This window comes from Typopeltis vanoorti, chromosome 17, assembly GCF_054136105.1.
Source record: "Typopeltis vanoorti isolate ZY-2024b chromosome 17, IOZ_Tvanoo_1.0, whole genome shotgun sequence".
In the NCBI taxonomy this organism is placed as follows: domain Eukaryota; kingdom Metazoa; phylum Arthropoda; class Arachnida; order Uropygi; family Thelyphonidae; genus Typopeltis; species Typopeltis vanoorti.
This window is the reverse complement of record NC_143565.1, coordinates 34,265,606-34,285,258: the sequence shown is the minus strand read 5'-3', so window position 1 is coordinate 34,285,258 and position 19,653 is coordinate 34,265,606. Positions and strand designations below refer to the sequence as shown.

At 35.5% G+C, this 19,653-nt stretch overlaps 1 protein-coding gene across 1 annotated transcript in view; it reads right to left on the bottom strand.

The window, feature by feature from the left end:
- LOC150097280 (adenylate cyclase type 10-like) overlaps positions 1-19,653 on the bottom strand; it is a 198,907-nt gene that overhangs the window by 137,165 nt on the left and 42,089 nt on the right. The window contains exon 3 of the mRNA XM_090407634.1: positions 15,403-15,469. Coding sequence (XP_090263760.1) covers positions 15,403-15,469 — 67 coding nt within the window. The remainder of the gene's footprint in view (positions 1-15,402; positions 15,470-19,653) is intronic.

Genomic DNA, 19,653 nt, shown 5'->3' with positions numbered 1-19,653 from the left:
GTTAAATTAATTAATTAGCATAAAACAAAATGTTTATAACGATTCATTCATTAGTATATAAGCTAGGCTACTGTGAAGCAACCATATCGATTGCACTAGGCCTACCATAACGCAATCATATTGTTGCTTCTTCATTATCAATGCATGAATCGTTATACCTGTATAACAAAATACGAACGAAATAAAGAAATATGAATTCTTTTTCATATTACCTTTTCATTTTTGATGTCTAGTATGTAATATGTATAACATCTAAAGTGTTTTGTATCAAATAAAACAATACTGATGTAAGTAATGACAGGCATACAATTCATCTTGTAAATAGACGACGTAAACTTATGGTATCTATAAATACAGTACAGCACTTCCATTTCTTTAATAACATTTTCTTTTCTCTAGCTTACTTTATTGTAAAAATATAGTATACATACATACATACCATATAAAATGTATTAATCAACTTTATATTATCAATAAAGCTTCCAGTCAATAGTAGGCTATTAGCAGCTAAGTTTTTGGGGAGTCAAAAGTTATATGCAGATTTTTGAATGATGTGGTTTAAATATGGGAACAGAAAAGAGCTGGAAAGAAGAGGGTAAATAAATTATTATTATTATTGTTACATGGAGTCCAAGGATTCAGTGGGAGCAAGCACTTTATATGCAGTTGATGGCTTGATTTTAATTTCCTATGTGTGTGTGTTCAGATTGTTGGATGAACTGGAAGTGAAAGTGGGGGAGTGAGAGAGAAAAAGTAATAAAGAGTGGTATACAGTATTTTACTAATTATTTTAATAACGAAAAAATATAGTTTGCATTGAAAAGTTGTGTTTATTATTATTCCCATTTCAGAATAAATGAAATTCTGATATAATCAGAATTATTTCATATATATATATATATTCATTTTTTATATAAAATGACTAAAAATCCGAGAATTATAACAAATTGAGATTTATTTGATGTGCAACATGTTTCGTCAGGATCGACTTCATCAGGCGTTAAGAACATAGAAAGCTATTAAAAGACACTGAAAAAAACATTGAGACACTCTAAAGCTATAAAATTATAAAGCTATAAATTCGACTGTAAATTACAGTTATTATGAACTTGAGCTATAGTCTGTGTTAAAGTTCTATTGTTGTACACCTGTGCATCTGCAGTTCCACGAGATCTCCAGTATCTGATAGTAGAGCTGAAAGAGTCAGGCAAATTATAGCGGAGATTATTGTTCACATGAAGAGGGTCTAAGGTAATTTCTTTTGACTCAACAATGCGGCGTTCTACCTCATCGCAGCAGATGTGCAGGTTTGAAGTTGTTGTCCAATTTACTTCATGTTGGCGGCTTTCATTATTTGTGTTTATTGAAAACAGGACATGGACTGATAGGGCAGTAGCCCTGGTTCTCTTATAAGCAGTCTCTCTCTGGTGTTCCTCGAGACGTAGCAGGATAGATTTCTCTGTTTGGCCATAGAAAGGTTTTCCGCACTCACGTGTGATTTTGTATACATCTGGGAATTGTAGAAGGTTGTGAGTTTGTTTGTAATTGCTGAAACTTGATCTTATTTTTGGAAGAGTCAAGAAGCACGTTTGTATGTTAAACTTCTTTAAGATTCTACTTAGTTTTTTGGATAGTGTGATGATATACGGCAAGGAGATATATCCTTTGGAGTCATCCTGTGTCTCTACATTGACGGTGGAATTGTTTGTTAATACTTTTTAAAGAGTAGTCATTGCTTTTAAAGGTCCATTTAAGATGTAGTTCTTTTTTTTAGTTCTTCATCTGACAGTACAGATCTTGCATGATTCGCTAGAGTTGATATAATACCCAACTTCTGCACTGGATGGTGATGTGAGAACGCATGCAGATATCTGTCCACGTGTGTCGGCTTTCTAAATATAGAGACTTTTATTCGCTCAGGCGTCTTGGTGAGTTTAACATCTAGGAAACAAAGGGAACTATTTGCTTTATATGTGTGTGTGTGTGTATATATATATATATATATATATAAAGGAAGAGGAAAAAACAGGAGATGGTGTGATTTAGAAGTGGCTACTTTACTGATATTAGTTTGGAATAATTAGTGGTACTCTTTTTTGCCATTCAGGAGAATTTACATTCTCAACAATTAAAGCAATAATATAAGCTACAAAGCCATTTCCATATTGTATCCAACTGCTTTCTCCCTCAAGCATTTGCCAGCCTAGTTATCCGAGTGGTTAGTGTACCAGCTCTCCAACCAACAAACCAGGGGTTTGAATCCTGCTGTGGGCACAGATGTTTGTAATTGTCTTTAGGTGGAAGAGGAATGCCACTGCCTCATGTGAGACCACAATGTCCTGCTTATTGGAGGCCTAAAGTGGCTTCAAAGCCATTTCCATATTGTATCCAACTGCTTTCCCCCTCAAGCATTTGCCAGCCTAGTTATCCTAATTAGGCTAACTTCCTAGTTATCCTAATTAGCCAAAGTTCCATGTTTGGTTTCTAGAGAGGGTTTCCAGACCATGTAAAAAAAAATACTTGAAAAATACAAAAAAAATATAACAATTTATAAAAAATAGATAAAAATCCTTAGCCCATCCACGGTGCAAAATGTACTATAGGTTTACAAAATAACCTTTTGTGGGTGGGAACAAACATTAAAAAAAAAGTACTAGACCTCACTAGAGGAAGATATTTTTTAATGGGATATTATTATTATCTGAGACCTCCAGGGAGGCTAGCTGTCATGCCTTCCCTTAAATTCAGTAATGCGAGATGCACTCCCTACCCCTAAAGGCAAACTATTCCACTCACTGCTCTGTGAAAGAAAAATCTAGCTCTTAGCCCTTTCTTGACTGTGACTCATAACTTGTTATCTGTGTTATCTCCACACCTTCCATATAATGAAAAATTTCATCAGATGATATCCTATAACACCCATTCAAAAGTTTATAGATCTCTATCATATCACTCCTCTTTTTCCTTTTAACCAGAGTCTGTAATCCACATACTCATAATTTGTCCTCATAGGCTAAATCTCATAATCTGGATATAATCTTTGTAACTCCTCTTTGCATCCTTTCCACAGCTTCTTTATCCCCTTGAAATCTGGGAGACCAAATCTATGCACACAATAATCCAGGTGTGGTCTTATTAAAGTCTTATACAGATGCACAAAATTACTTTCTTATCCTTAGATGTCAAGGTTTGCTTGAACATCGCAATTATCCTCTGAGTTGTATATGCAACTTTTGCTATGTGACCTTTGAACTTCAAATTCCTCTCCACCAGTACGCCAAGATTCCTTGCCTTCTCAGTTTCCTGTAGCATAACCGTGCTAATATAATATATTATATAATTTTATATTATAAATTATAAATATTATATTATATAGAGATATAACATAATAATATAATAGAGATATCAATATTTTTAAATGAAGTAAGAAAATCAGTCAATATATATGTGGCTGAAATCAACTGAACAATATAATTGGTAGTGGTGTCCATAATAGTTGCTTTTTACCCCCCCCCCTCTGTATAATGCTACCCTCTGTTTTGGTCTGTGGGCAAACAGTCATTGGATCTTAAAGATCTTGAACAACTTAAGGGACAACTATAACTTACACAATGACACACACACACACACATATATATATATATATACGAGGTGCGACAATTTAATTCCTGGAATGGTCAAGTATTGTCGCCCATGTGGTGATTTGGTTGGAGTCATGTGAGTAATCATGTTTGTACTTCTTTTAACTAATGAATGTGTAAACTTCAAGAGATTAGCAGCAGCAATAGAGCCATTTGCTAGTTGGCCATTGCAAAAACAATAGATATGAATGTAAACTTTGGCATAAAAATGTGTGATTGAAATTTGGAGCTGCATGTTAACATCAAATTTTGTGTGAAAATCAGTAAAACCTCTACTGAAATGTTGAAGCTGTTTAAAATGGCATGTGGTGTGGATGCTCTGAAAAAGTCAAGTGTGTTTGAGTGGCATAAGAGATTCAAAGGTGGGTGAAAAGAAGAGGGCAGCCAGAAACAAAAAAGATGGATGCAAATGTGAACAGAGCGCGAGATTTTGTATGGTATGACAAATGATTAAGTGTGTGATTAATGGCTGATGAATTGCAAATGAACTGAGAAACAGTCAGGGTAATTTTAACTGAAGAATTGGGTATGCAAAAGATTTCTATGAAGTTTGTGGCTTGGATCTTGATGGACAAAAAGAAGCAGTGGTGAGTTCAAGTTACGACTGATCTTTCTGCAAATAAGCATATGTTTCCGAGAGTAATTACAGTGATGAAATCTGCTGCTTCCAGTACGATCCCGAAACAAAACACCAGGGCATGCAGTGGAAAACTCTGAGTTCACCATGTCCGAAAAAAAGCATGCCTGTCATGTTCACAGTTCAAGAGCATGTTGGTGTGTTTCTCTGATCACAAGGGGTGATAATTCACTATGAATTCATTGAACAGGGACAAGTGGTCAACCAACAATGCTATTTAGAGGTGCTGAAAAGATTACGAGATTTTGTTTGGAGAAAATGACCTGAATGACAAGTCAGGCCACAAGGTGGCCTGACAAGTAGATCATCCATCACAACAATGCTAATAAAAATTGTGCATCCTGTTCACCTATATAGGACAAATTACAGACAAACAAGCCATAATGCGCTCATTCTGTGAGAGAGAGGGAGAGAATTTCTGGCCAAAAAATCGATTACTGAATTAGGTCATCCTGCTTATTCACCCACCTTAGCTTTCTGTGATTTCTGGTTGTTTCCAAAAGTAAAGATTATGCTAAAAGGATGAAGATTTTCTGACATCGCTGATATCCAGTATAACGTGATAAAGGAACACAAGAGTATTCTGGAAAGAGAGTTTCAGGCCTGTCTCCAAAAATGGGAACACCATCTAAACCAGCGTATAAATGCACAAGGGGCTACTTCGAAGGCAACAGTAAACACTACTATATAGTTCCAAATGTAGGTTTTTTGCAGGTGCATTCCAGGAATTAAATCACACCTCATATATACAAAGACAAGCTGATTACTAACAGTAAGCCAAAGTGACAATGATATGATCAATCGTTATTCTACTGGCCTGACCTCTAGTGAAAAAAAAAACTACATCAAAGCTATATTCTATTTATAACATCATCAGAAAACAAATTCATATAGATAGTTTTAATACAGCAAAGTGGTGGCCTAATCCATAATTTAACAAGGGTGCTATATTAGAGTTATGATAATGGATTGCTTAGTTCCTAATTATAATTAACTCTTAGACCAAAAGACCATAATCCCAAGAATATGGATGGCACATATTCTACCCATTCTTGGGATTTTTAGACCACCGTTATTGTTAAGATTAGGGTGACTGATAAGAATTTCACAGGTATACTTAAATTTACACTCATACCATGCTTTGGTGTAATGTAAACAAAAGGTGCCTTTCTGCCTTTTCAGTCAATTCTATGTAGAGTATTGAGGGCATGATCAGAAAGGCCAGCTTTACCATAGTTATTAAATTTAATATGCCATTTATGTTCCTTTTTTTCTAATAGGAATTGTGCATCGTGTTTTACCTATATAGGGCAAATTACAGGTGCAATGAATACGATATACTCCAGGGTGGGCCAGTGGATCCTTTAATGAGTTGAATAAGTTCTTTTAATTTTGAAGGAGGCTTAAAGGTGGCATTGAGGTTGTATTTCTGTAGTATTCTGTTTATTTTATCTAATATGACTTTAATGTACGAAATGGCTACAGTTTTATTGTAATCTAGTTTATTTTTGTTTTTAAGTGGAGTCTTTTGAAGAATTTTGTTGATAATATTTTGGCTGTAACCATTTTTCAGGAAGGTATTGCTGATAACTTTTAATTCATGTTTATGTGATTGTTAACTGGAACAAATCTTCAAAGCCCTGTTTTTAGTGTGTTAATCACACCTAGTTTTTGTGTTGGGTGGTGGTAGGAATTTGTGTGTATTTATATTGGCCAGTATGTGTAGATTTATATTAAACAGTGAAGGAAAGACTGCAAGAAGGAAGACGTGTGGCAATGCATCTAGAAAGGGAAGTCAGTTGTGGCTTTATTTAGGAGACTGAGGAAAGTGTCTAATATCTGGTGGCCATGGGAGACCAGATCATCAATGTCAATGTATCTAAGCCACACTTTGGGTTTTAAAGTAGAGGAATCTAGATTACATTGCTCAAAAAGTTAGCAATTGGGATTGGGGGGGGGGGGAATAGTGGTTAGTCCATGGCTGTGCCTTCTTTTTGTAGTTAAAAAGTATTTTGCCACACAAAATAGCCAGAACGTAGTATATGGGCAAAGAGCACTGTCATATCGGCAGGGAATTTGTCCTGTGAAAGAACAACTGTATGATTGGTTGGGACATTCATGAAAAGGGGCAGAGTCATCAAAACTGACTCATAAATCACTTTTTTCAAGTGTGATAATTTTAATTTTGTTTACAAAGCATTGTGTGTCTTTAATAAAGGAGGTTTTTAATAAATCATGTCATAAATAGAATATAGCTTTAAAGTATTTTGAAAATTTTTTGCACTTGGTTAGACTATAATAAATTTAGTTTTAATCCTTTATCCAAGTTTAAGCAAACAAAGTTTGCACCTGAAGTATCTTCAGGACTGAGGCAACTCGTCGTAAAGGTGGACTAAGCTCTCATCACTTGTCTTAGTATCTACCATAATGCAAAAAACATCTTTGCAGACATGTATAATGCTATGCATTAAGGGAAGGGCCACTACCCAGATAGTTTCGACCTTTATTGAGGTCTCGTCAGTGGGAGCCAAACCCAGAGATGGTGATACTAAAGAGGAAGTAATTTATTATATTCTAAGCAAGTGGAAAAAAACTTCCAACATCTTTCTCTAATCCAGAGTAATTTAAAAATAAGGTGAGACACCTTTTGGCAACTTGTATAGGTAAATATGACTTCTCCATTACTTCCACCTTAGTATCACCATCTGTGGGTCTGGCTCCCACTGACGAGACCTCAATAAAGGTCGAAACCGATCTGGGTAGTGGCTCTTCCTTTAATGCATAGCATTATACATGTCTACAAGGAGATGTGCGTTGCATTATGGGAGATACTAAGACAAGTGATGAGAGCTTAGTCCACCTTTACGACGAGTTGCCTCAGTCCTGAAGATACTTCAGGTGCAAACTTTGTTTGCTTCCACTTGGATAAAGGATTAAAACTAAATTTATTATAGCCAGTGGCAGCCCATACATAAGCACTGCGACACTGCAGTACTCCCCAAGGAAAAAAATGAAAAAATTAAATTTTGTTTGTGTTTATAAATAATAACAATGCTTACAACATTATATAAATGCAGTACAACATGTTAAAAGTTACAGCTTATGTTTTGACATTGATTGAATAGTTAATAATTGGAATTGTTCGATTAATGCTTTAGATTACAAAAAAAATGCACTGCAATCTAACGTCGATATTCGTTTGCTCTTGTCATTGCACGTTACGTCATTCCCAACTGTAACTACTCAAACGGCAGTGTATTTTTAGTATCCTTACATGCCTCATTTCTGTGAGATATGAAACATTTATTATTGGTGCGTGGGCGTGGTGAGCTATTTTTTGTAAATCTTATTTTATTTTGTTAAAATAACATATAATTATTTCTTTATTATAGATACAAGGCTGAATTATGATGAGTGTCACTGTTGAAAATATGAAAAGAATAATATTTTTTCAATTATCCTTACACGAAACAAATGCACTGCGATCTAACGCCGATATTCGTTTGGAGTCGTTGCACGTTACGGCATTAGATACACTGCCTCTTGGGCAGTGTATCTTATGCCTGCGCTCGTTATTTCTGTGAGATATGAAACGTTTATTATTGGCGCATGTTCGTGGCGAACTATTTTTTTTGTAAATCTTATTTTATTTTGTTAAAATAACATATATTATTTATTTATTATAGACACAAGGCTGAATTATGACGAGTGTCACTGTTGAAAATATGAAAAAAATTATATTTTTTCAATTTTCATTACAGGAAACAAATGCACTGCAATCTAACGCCGATATTCGTTTTCACTTGTCATTTACACCAATAATAAAAGTTTCATATTGATATGAAACTTTTATTATTGGTGTTTGTGGTGAGGATGAAATATTTTTAACAAAGCAATTTTTAATATGCAAATTCATTTATTAATAAATTCATTACTGAATAGGAAAAAAAAGTGTTTTTTTTTTTTTTTTTTTTTTTGTATATGCAGCACCCTACTTAAAATTTTCACCGGCCGCCACTGATTATAGCTTTAAAGTAGTTTTTTTTTCACTAGAGGTCAGGCCAGCAGAATAATGATACATACATATATATATGTATGTATGTGTGTATGCACACCCCAGATGAGCTTAATATGAAGGTCGAAATGCCAGGAAATTAAAGTAATTATTCCTAACACGGTTGTAGTCTCCATAATTTTAATAAAATGCTGATCATCGTGTAACACTAAAAGAAAGGATTCTGTTATAACAAACTCGCTCACTACAACCTACTGCATGATGAAGTCCTGAACAAAGCCCCAGAGGTATAATGCTACATACAGACTACATACCCAGAGGTATAATGCTATGCCTCTGGAGTTCCAAAAGTTGGCTCTCACCATAGCAACTTTATGAGGGGACCACAGGAACAGTTTGCTAAAGTTCTTTGGTGAGAGCCAACTGTATATTCCAAATTTTGTTAAAAACTATTGAATGATATATTCTGAACACTTTTGAAAAGAAGCACTGACCAACAACCTCCCATTCATTTTTGATAAATTATGCAGAATGGCTTACTGGGGATCTTCAGCTACAAAATAAACAAACCACCATCTTCCAAATGTTGACAAAATCAGTTCATCATGAAACCTACAGGCAGGAAAATATTTTTATTTATTTTTTATTTTTTTTGCCTGGTTAGTTGTATTAACACCCTCAAGGGCTCTCTTTAGTGAGTATGGGAGCTGCAAACCCAAGATACCTGATGCTGGACCGTGCCTTACTTCATGTAATATACATCACACTTTCCATTCTCTGTATATTATCTGTAGACCAGTCCCCACTCTTCTTTCTTTCTTGTCATTCCTCTTGCTCCTTCCCCCAATGCTATTAGAGTACTTGACTACTCCAATGCTATTCGAGTAGTCGAGGGCTAGGGGATGAATCATCCTATTATACTATATCTGCTATCTCTCCCAAAAGGCTGGTTCAGAGGCCTTAAGATGGCAGCCCACCACTGAACTCACCCTGCAAAAGGTTGGCAGCCTATTGGGAGAAATTTCAAATTACTTGCAAAGCACTGAAGAAGAAAAATCTTGTCTCGTCTTGTCAGATGTCATCTCTTTCCAGGAGGAGGTTAACTACCATGAGCTTCCACTATGTACGGTTTTGTGCTTCTCTTTTGCATTCTTCATAGAACAAAAAGGTCCACTCCTTAATATTTCTCATCCAATCTGTTCTTTGTCTTCCTCTTCTTCTTTTTCCTTGTATCATTCCTTCTAGAAGTGTTTTTTGTAGGGATTCATGCCTTAGCATGTGATCAAATTAGGTGGTTTTCCTTTTCTTAATGGTTTTCAACAGATTCCTGTCTTCTCCGATCAGCTCTAATATTTCTAAATTAGTTTTTTTGGCAGTCCATGGGACTCTCAGAATTCTTCTGAGGATCCACATCTGAAAGGCTTTTAGTTTATTTTCACAATATTTTGATATTGTCCAGGTTTCTGCTCCATATAGCAGTGTTGACCATACGCAGCATTTGGACAGCCTAATTCTTGTTTTTGTGTGAATTTCCCTTGAGGTCAGAATGTTTTTCATGCTAATGAAGTTGATCTAGCAATTTCTATTCTTCTTAATATTTCCTTATCACGCTTTCCATTCTCTGTCATCTGTAATTAGTTGACCCAAATATATATAACTCTCTACTTGATTTAAAGTATTTCCTCTGATCTTAATATTTATATCGGGTATTTTCCCTTTTTCTCTTGTTACCAGCATGGTTTTGGTATTTTTAAAGTTGAAATTAAGTCCATGTTTTTCACTTAGCTTCAGCGTTTATTCTAGTAGGTTTTGAAGATCTTTTTTATTTTCAGCTAGCAGTACTGTATCATTTGCATATCTTAAGTTGTTTATATTCCAGCCTCTTATGCAGACTCCTTTAAATTCTTCTAATTGCTGGAAGATATTTTAGTATAGAGGTTAAACAACATAGGAGAAAGAACACATCCTTGTCTGACACCCTTCTTTACTGGGAATTCCTCCAAGATTTCTCCTGATATTTTTATTGAGGCAGTTTGCTCCCAATATAGATTTATCAGTAATCTGGTATCTTTACCATCTACTCCTAATTTTCTGATGCATTTGATTAGTTGTTCACGTTGTATATTGTCAAAAGCCTTTGTGTAGTCTATAAAACATAAGTAGACTTCTTTCTGCTTCTCCAGATATTTTTCTATAATAGTTCTAATGTTGAAGAGTCCTTCTATAGTTCCTTTATTTTCCTGGAAACCAGATTGTGTTTCATTAAATTCCATTTTGATTTTATGTTTATTTCTTTCTAGGATGATATATAACATAACTTTTGCTATCTGACTGATTGTTCTGTATTCTTCACATTTGATTGTCTTCGATTTTTTAGGTACTGGTAGGGACATTGAGTGTTTAAAATCTTTTGGCAGGTGTCCAGTTTCATATATTTTGTTACATATGTCAGTCAGTGATCTTATAGCCTTATCATCTAGAGCCTTTAGATATTCTGCCATAATTCCATCCATTCCTGGAGCTTTTCCTGGTTTCAGTTTCCTAATGGCATTTGTTACTTCCCAGGTAAGAATAGTAGGCCCTCCAAATCTTCTTGCATTGGCTTATCTATTCCATAATGAGTGTAGAGTTCCTTTGAATTCTTCCTCTATTCCTTTCTCTACCCATCTATCCCTTATTTTGTCTTTCTCCATTAGGATGTTTCCACTGGTATCCTCAATGCAATGAGAGCCTACCCTTTTGCAAGATTTGTTTGCTAGCTCCCTAACTTTTTCATGAAGTTCTCTGGTTTTGTGCTTTTTGTCCAGAAGTTCAATTTCTTTGCATTTGTTGTTGAGCCATAGTTCTTTTGCAATTCTACATTCTTTCCTGATCTCCTTGTTTAAGTTATTGTATTCAGGATGATTTTTGTGTTTCTTTCTTTCCTCCATCATTTTCAGTATCTTGTCATTCATCCAGGGTTTACTCATTTTATTCTCAAATTGGAGAATTCTTTGTTTTACTGCCTTTTTTATGCCCTCTTTAAATTTCTGCTATCTATCCTCAATCTCATCTTTAGGGTAAGGATACTTGGTGGGATCAGGAACATTAACAGCAGTGGATAGTGCCAGTTCTTCCTTCAAAAATTAATCTTGTATTTCTTGATTTTTATAGAGGCTTCATTGTTTTCTTTAATTTTATTGCTGTTTTAATGACCACAGGGTTGTGGTCTGATCCAATATCAGCCCCTGGGTATGTTTTGGCTTGTAAGATGTTATTCGGTAATTTTTTTTAATCATTATATAGTCAATCTGGTTCCTACAGCTGTCTCTAGGACTTTTCCATGTGCAAAGTCTTCTAGAAGGCTAAATGAAGTATTTGCTATTACCAGATTGTTTTCTTCACAGAACTGTATTAATCTTTCTCCTCTTGGATTTCTATGTCTGAGGCCCTAGTTTACCATGCAGGAAGTGATCTTTTCTGAGCCTACTTTAGCATTTAGATCTCCCATAATGATAGTTATGTCATCTGATTTAGCGTTGTTTAGTGCATTTTGAATGTCTTCATAGAAATCTACACCTTCATCTGGGTAATCAGAAGTAGGTACATATATTTGGACAATAAAAATATTAAAAGGTTGAGCTGCACATCTTTTTAATGCAATTATCCTGTCACTTATGGGCCAAAATCCAAGTAAGGATTGCACAATCTTATTTTTTAGTACAAACACTACTCCATTCCTATGACTGTCTCCACATGAGTATATAATTGAATGGCTCTTTCTGTTTATTTTTCCACTATTAGTCCATTTGACTTCACTGATACCAGCAATGGCAATTTTCATTGCTTCAAGTTCTTGAGGTTATCTAACTTCCCAGCTTCATACAAGGTCCTTATATGAAGCTGGGAAGCTTCATATAAGCAACATTCCAAGTTGTAAGCCTTAAGAGAAGATTCTTGGTTTTCAGACGTGAAGGATCAGGAGATACCTTCCCTGGAGGGTTTAAGGTATCTTCATCATATGCTATTTTCATAGTATCCATCTTACGTTCCCGAGTTTCTTTCTCTTCTTCCTAAATTTCTCTTCTGTAATGTATCCAAGAGATAAAAGCTGCAGAGGGTCCAACCTTGTCTCTATTGCTTAAATCTGACATGGTTCTCTGTTTCATGGTTTACTATGGAAGGTTACATGGTGAGGTTCCTGTCTCTTCCACGGTGACTGGCCACAACTCTGTTTTGTCTTAGAGTGTGCCTGGACTATATCACATAATTAACTGTCATGCCTTCATTACTATTGTCAAATTAAATTTTGGTCATCAGCTAACTCAGCCATTCCAGGCCTTCAAGTGCAACAAGGAGGATACACTCTCCCTCACTACAGCATAAAATGCTGAAGAAGAAAAATAGGATGGATTTAATCGAAATGATCTGGCTAATAGACAGGGACTTCTCTTTGAAAAATTAAAAATAGCTACTTGGAATGTCCGTGGAATCACATGCAAAATTGATGAGCTAAACAGAGAACTAAAAAATAGAAACATTGATATAGCAGCAATAATGGAGACAAAAAAGAAGGGATCTCAAATTCTGGAAGATTATGTCATGATCTTCTCTGGAGTTCCGAAAGACAAACAGGCTTCATCTGAGGTTGCAATTTGGATTAATAAAAAATGGAAAAACAAAATTTTAGATTATACTTGGGTATCAGACAGAATAATCAAAGTTAGAATAAAAATTATGAATCAAACATTCAATATTTTTGGAATTTATGCACCAGTAGATTGAAAACAGGAAGAGACAGAAGAATTTTAAGGAAAACTTCAGTAATGTATTGATGAAACAAATAAAAATGAAGCAACAATCTTGATGGGAGATTTCATAAGATCCCAAAAGAATGGGAAACTGGAGTAGTAATAAATATTCACAAAAAAGGTCCCAAGGACAAATGTGGAAATTACAGAGGTATTACTCTCTTAATAACTGCATCTAAACTATATGCAAGCATCGTAAAAAACAGACTAATTAAATACACAGAAAATTATTTAGAAGAAGAACAGTGTGGCTTCTTTAGAAGTGGGAGTGGATGCGCAAATGGCTCTTTCACAATGCAACAGATCATAGAAAAAAGAAAAGAATTTAACCTGCCCACTTTTCTTTTATTTATTGAATATGAAAAGGCATATGATAACTTGAACAGAAATCTATTCTGGAAAATATTGCAAGATGATAAAATACCTTCTAAATTAAAGCAATAAAAAGTCTATACAGAGAAACAAAAATTTGCATCAAATTTGCAGATGGAACATTATCAGAACCTATAACTTTAAATAAAGGAGTAAGACAAGGTTGTGGCTTATCCCCAATCCTATTCAACATTTATATAAACAGAATCCTAAAAGAATGGAAAACAACTGTCAAAGATGGAATTAAACTAACAAATAATATACAGCTAAATACAATACTTTATGCCGATGATTAAGTACTAATTTCAAATTCAGAAGATAAATTCCACATTGCAACTAACCATCTAAATGAAATAGTAAAAAAATTTTTAATGAAAATCTCTGAAACAAAAACAAAAGCTATGGCAATGTGTGGAAACACCATTCAAAATGTCAAAATTATGCTTAACAATAAAATAATAGAACAAGTTACAGAATTCGAATACTTAAGAAATATAATCTCGCAATACAATAGTGATTCACAATTGGAAGCAAGACTACAAGTTTACAATAGTATGAACGCATAATTAAAAGAAATTTTGGAAAACAAATGACTAAAGAAATTCAATTAAGATTATATCTCAGATCTGGTTCCCAGGATTTGAAGGGGATAAATTAACTGTGGAAGGGATACAAAGGTGGATAAAAAAGATGGTGTCAGGACTGTACAATGTTAATTATGAGGATCAGCTGAGAGAGTGTGGACTGCACAGTTTGGTAGATAGAAGAAGGAGAGGCAATATGATAGAGACTTTTAAATTGTCGAGAGGTGGTTACAGGGTTGACAGAGTTCCTTCGCTTGGTTGAACAGCGGGAAGGAGTCATGACAAGGGGCCATCTCTGGAAGTTACGAAAGGAAACTGTGAGAAAGAGGGTAAGGAGTGGTTTCTTTGCATGGAAGGTGGTTGAACCATGGAATGCATTGCCTGATGGAGTGGTGAGATCGAGAACGGTCAATGCATTTAAGGAGTGGTATGATAGACTTTGTGTTTCCTAGGAGGGACCTCCCTCGATGTCTTGATAGACTTGTGTTTCTTAGGAAGGACCTCCCACGATGAGTCTTTTGACTCCATGGAGGCCTGAATAATAATAATAATAACATGACCTCTAAAGCATCTCTCAAATTTGGAAGTGAAACCTGGATTCTAAAACAAAGAAACAGACAAAGATTGGAAGCAGCACAGATGAAGTTTCTAAGACCTCTCCTGGGACTCACTAGATTAGAGAAAAAGAAAAACACAGAAATAAGAGAACGATTAGATATAAAGAGCATCACACAAGAAATAGAAGAATATCAGCACACTAAATTGAAAGGATGGATAACAATAGGATTCACAAACTAGCATATAAATATAAACCTACAGGAAGAGAGACTGAGGACATCCAAGACTAAGATGGAAAGACCAACTTCATCTGCAGATCAGGAACAGGACATAAAAAACCTATACCTGAATTGCTCAGACGACGACAGCAATGACTTGTATTAATAGCCCTTAATATTCGAATTTGTAGGTGTGTCCAGTTGAATATCATTACTGTGAACTCTTATGAGATAGACAGATATCATTCTTATTCATCTTAGAACTGGAGTTACTGCAAATCAAATTTTGGCTTTTAATGATCCTTGATATAAGACAGCAGCCAGAAACTTGATAAAGAAACTTGGCTTGAGTCATTGCTATGATTCTTGATTAACTCTTGATTAACCAATTTTGTTCTTAAAAAAAAAAGAATGGAAAATAAAAAATAACCTGTACCATATGACTGGCTTATCCAAAGAAGGCTTTACAAACATATAGTTTATGCAGAATTCAAACCTAGTGTGATAATTGTCATTGGATAGACATTATTATCAACTGTGTTACTGAGGCCAGCTATCTAGCTGGTCCGACTATTTAAAAAACTTACCCTTTGCATCAACATGTGCAAGTGTATGAGGTTCATCATCTCTTCTATGTGGAACAAATCCACTGATCTGAAAAATTTCAAAATAGAAATTTTCAACAAATATTTTATGTCTGTTCAATTAGCAATTAAAATGTATTTCATATTAATATTATACACTGTACTCATGATTATCCGATGCAGATTATCCATCCATGATGCTTTGTTTCATTTACCTATAGTGTTTGATTAATAAAATCTTAATAAAAACATTAATCTTAATTATGCATAATTAAGATTGATGTTAGGGATTGTGCAGCAAAAATGTGTGTGGTGGGGGGGGGGAAATAATTCAGTTGTGTTAGTGGGATAATGCACAGTGGAATGAACAGAATGCCATTTAAAATGATCTGTAAGCCTGAAGTGTCTGGAATACATGTGTGCCTAGAGTACATCTCAGGATAGACAGGAACTGTGTACAAAAGATGGATTGCATTTCAACACAGAAGACTGCAGGACTTTGGAGTGACTGTGGTTTTCTGTCCAGGTGAGTGTGTGTGTCAGAGCAGGATAACCAGAGTTGCAAGGGTAGCAGGAATGGCCTCTTGGGGACAGAAGCTGAAAAAATAGGAGAGCATATACCATATTGCCGAACCTAGTGGAATTTGCAGAGAGTAATAATGGCTGTGTGATTACGAACAGTGCACTGGTTTTGCTATATACAATTCCAGGAGCATTAGAAATAAAGGGAATGATTTGTGACATTGAACTCAGTCTCTCAGAAGATTTTTCATATCAGTGAAACTTCACTGACAGAGGAGGATGTCCTGACAGGGATCGAAATTGAAAGGTATAAGTATAGCATATTTTGGTCGGGCAGGGATGGTAAATGAGATAATGTAGTTAGTTACTTATAGTAAGAGATTAACTGCACTTTTTCAAGGTAGAGAACCAGAGGGAAAATAATACTAATGGCTTTGATAGTAAGTGGTGTGAGGTAGAAGATAACAGTACAGGATATTGCTAAACACTAGGAAATACAGTTGGTAACAAGCAGGAAATGTTTAGGCAAATTATTCTGGCAACTGTAACGTGAGAGATCCAGTTAGAAAACCAGTTTAGAGCAATAAGAATTTGAACAAAGAGAGGTCAGTAGTGCATGAGAACTACTTAAAAAACCTCAAATGAAAGAGATTAAAAAAAATTAAGTAAAATGGATGACTTGGGAAATCAAATGGGAAATGCAGATGAAAAGAAGTTATGGAAAGCATATAAAGAGAGAGAGAGAGAGTGGAAAACAGTTGTATTAGAAATATCAAGCTTATGCTAGGAAGATGACTAGTATAGTAAGGAGAGAAAAATTAAAATACGAGAGAATGATTTTTGCTAAAAATCATTTTCTTTTATTGATTTTGCTAAAAATGCTTGCAGGAGGAAAAATTACTGTGGACACATGAACTAGATGGATGGAGACGGTAGTCAGGTGACCCACAGTATAGTACAGCTATTTATGATTGCATCATTAGGGTGTTCAATTCTCGTAATGTAGGCTTTATTCCCTAAGGGATAAGGAGGAGAAAAATTAAAAGCAAAAGAAAAATTTGTAAGGGAATGCACTCATCTGCAGTTATATGGCAAAACATCACACATCTGTTGTGCCTCATCCGCCCTTTTTCCTGTTTCCAAACTTAAAACCACTTTGAAAGGATGTCGTTCCCAAACCATAGAGGAGATTCAGATAGTGTGTTCCAGGATGCATTCCAGCAATGGAAGAAACATTGGGGATGGTGTGTCGCTAGTAAAGGGGGACAGTGCTTTAAATGTTGTGAAATGAGCAATAAAGTCTTTATAGCAAAAATTCGTTTTTTTTTGTTTTTTTTTTTGAACACAGCATATACTTCACAGTCCATAGGATAGAGCACACTTTGTAAACACTACAAAGGGAATACACTACAGAGCTGCAATGCCATTAACCTGGCTGTCTTGAAATGGGAGAAGGTAGAATGGAGCTATCAAACTACACTGCTTGGAAAGAAGTCAACAGACACCACAGTGTGAGGAACAAATAACCATGGCACCCATCTTAATAAGATGAAGAACTTCCTTTTGCTCCAATGACTGCAGAAATCCTATGGGGTATGCTTTCTGCCAGCATATGATATCAATGGGAATTTAGGACCACATTCTTCCTGTGGGATTGTAATGAGATCCGGGACTGTTGTGGGGTGGACATCCCTTAACTTCACCCAACACTCCAGTTCATCCAACAGTTGCGTAATAGGGTTGAAATCAGGACTCTGTAGAGGCCAGTCAAGTATAAATTAAAGATACCAAGAAATTATATACTTGATTTAATCCTTTATCTAAGTGTAAGCAAACAAAGTTTGCACCTGAAGTATTTTCAGGACTGGGGCAACTCGTATATAGAAGCTAATGACTTCACATCACTTGCCTCAGTATCCCATAATACAAAGCACATATCTGAGTCCTTATATAAGGACTGGCTTAAAGGGGCGAAGCAAGAATGCTTTTCATATTCCCCGTTATCTGTAGAGGACAGTGTAGGGATAAGGTGTTATTGAGCAATTAAAGCTCTGATCATGGCAGGAGGGTAACAGCAATATAGCCGAGCCTCAGTTAGAACTTCATTGGCTACAGCATTGCCATCCATTACCCTCCAAGGGTATTGGATTGAATGAATCAATCACCACGTGTGTGAAGTGATATGAAGTCATTAGCTTCTATATACAAGTTGCCCCAGTCCTGAAAATGTCAGGCTACAAACTTTGTTTGCTTACACTTGGATAAAGGATTAAATTAAGTATATAATTTCTTGGTATCTTTAATTTATAGTATAACCAAGTGGAAAAACTTCTATCAACCATCTCTAATCCAGAGTATTTTAATAATAAGGTGTGCACCTTTTGGTTACTCGTATATGAAAATATGACTTCTGCATTACTTCAAAATCTGAGTTTGAAGTAATGCAGAAGTCATATTTTCATATACGAGTAACCAAAAGGTGCACACCTTATTATTAAAATACTCTGGATTAGAGATGGTTGATAGAAGTTTTTCCACTTGGTTATACTATAAATTAAAGATACCAAGAAATTATATACTTAGTTTAATCCTTTATCCAAGTGTAAGCAAACAAAGTTTGTAGCCTGACATTTTCAGGACTGGGGCAACTTGTATATAGAAGCTAATGACTTCATATCACTTCACACACATAACTATCTGCTTGGTTGGGGGGGGGGGAGCATGATTTATTGGTCCATAACACAGCTTTCCAAGCTTCTATGTCCACTGTACATGCTCTTTGCACCACTGAATAGACACTGCATGTTAGTTTAGATAATATAGGGCTTGCATATCGTGGTCATACCATGGACACCCACATTATGAGCCTTCTTGGATCTAAATGTTTTTATGCAGATTCATGTTCCAGTCAATGTCCAGAACTCCACATTAAATGTGTCGGCCAACGAATGGTGGTTTCACACATTATCCTTCGTAGCACCCTATGGTCAAGTTTGATGAAGATGGTAAGTCATCCACTGCAGGTAGTGCTTGCAGCTGACTCATTGCACTTCCATCTCAGTATGGTATCACTGATTGTTGACCTGGAATGGCACAATCTGTCAACAATTTGCTGAACAGATAGGCTTGCAACATGGCATCTTATCACAATGCCTTTTTCAAACCCTGCCAGTTCCCTTCAAGCAGACATTTCACCTGTGCACAGCTGAACTCACTTGGGAGCATAATATTCCTGCAATTCATACTGGCTAGACATGTGACTTATTACATAACACGATGCATCTTGCCCATGGGGGGGTTTCCATTGACTTTCCAATCAGTGTATAGACTAATTTGTATTTCTTCTGCAGTTGTTAAGATTTTACAAGTTGTTATCAATGGAAAAATTGATTAACAACTTGTATATAGAATTAGACAGATGAGGGCAATATTATTTATGAAGGATAGCATGGATTTATAAAGTGGTGCTCTTGTTTTAATAATCTTCTTGCTCACCCCCCCCCTTTTTTTTGCAAGGTGATTGATAGGGTGATATAAATTCAATCACAGATCATTAACAGCCATTCTTCATACAGACAAAAGACAGCAAGCAAAAAATATGAGCAATATCAAGTTATAAACAACCAAAATATATGACAGGGAACAGTTGGATACATCAGTAAATCAGGAAAATTACCTGGACAAATTAAATCAACAAATAAAGCAAACAGAAAAGAATTACAGGGAGCATCT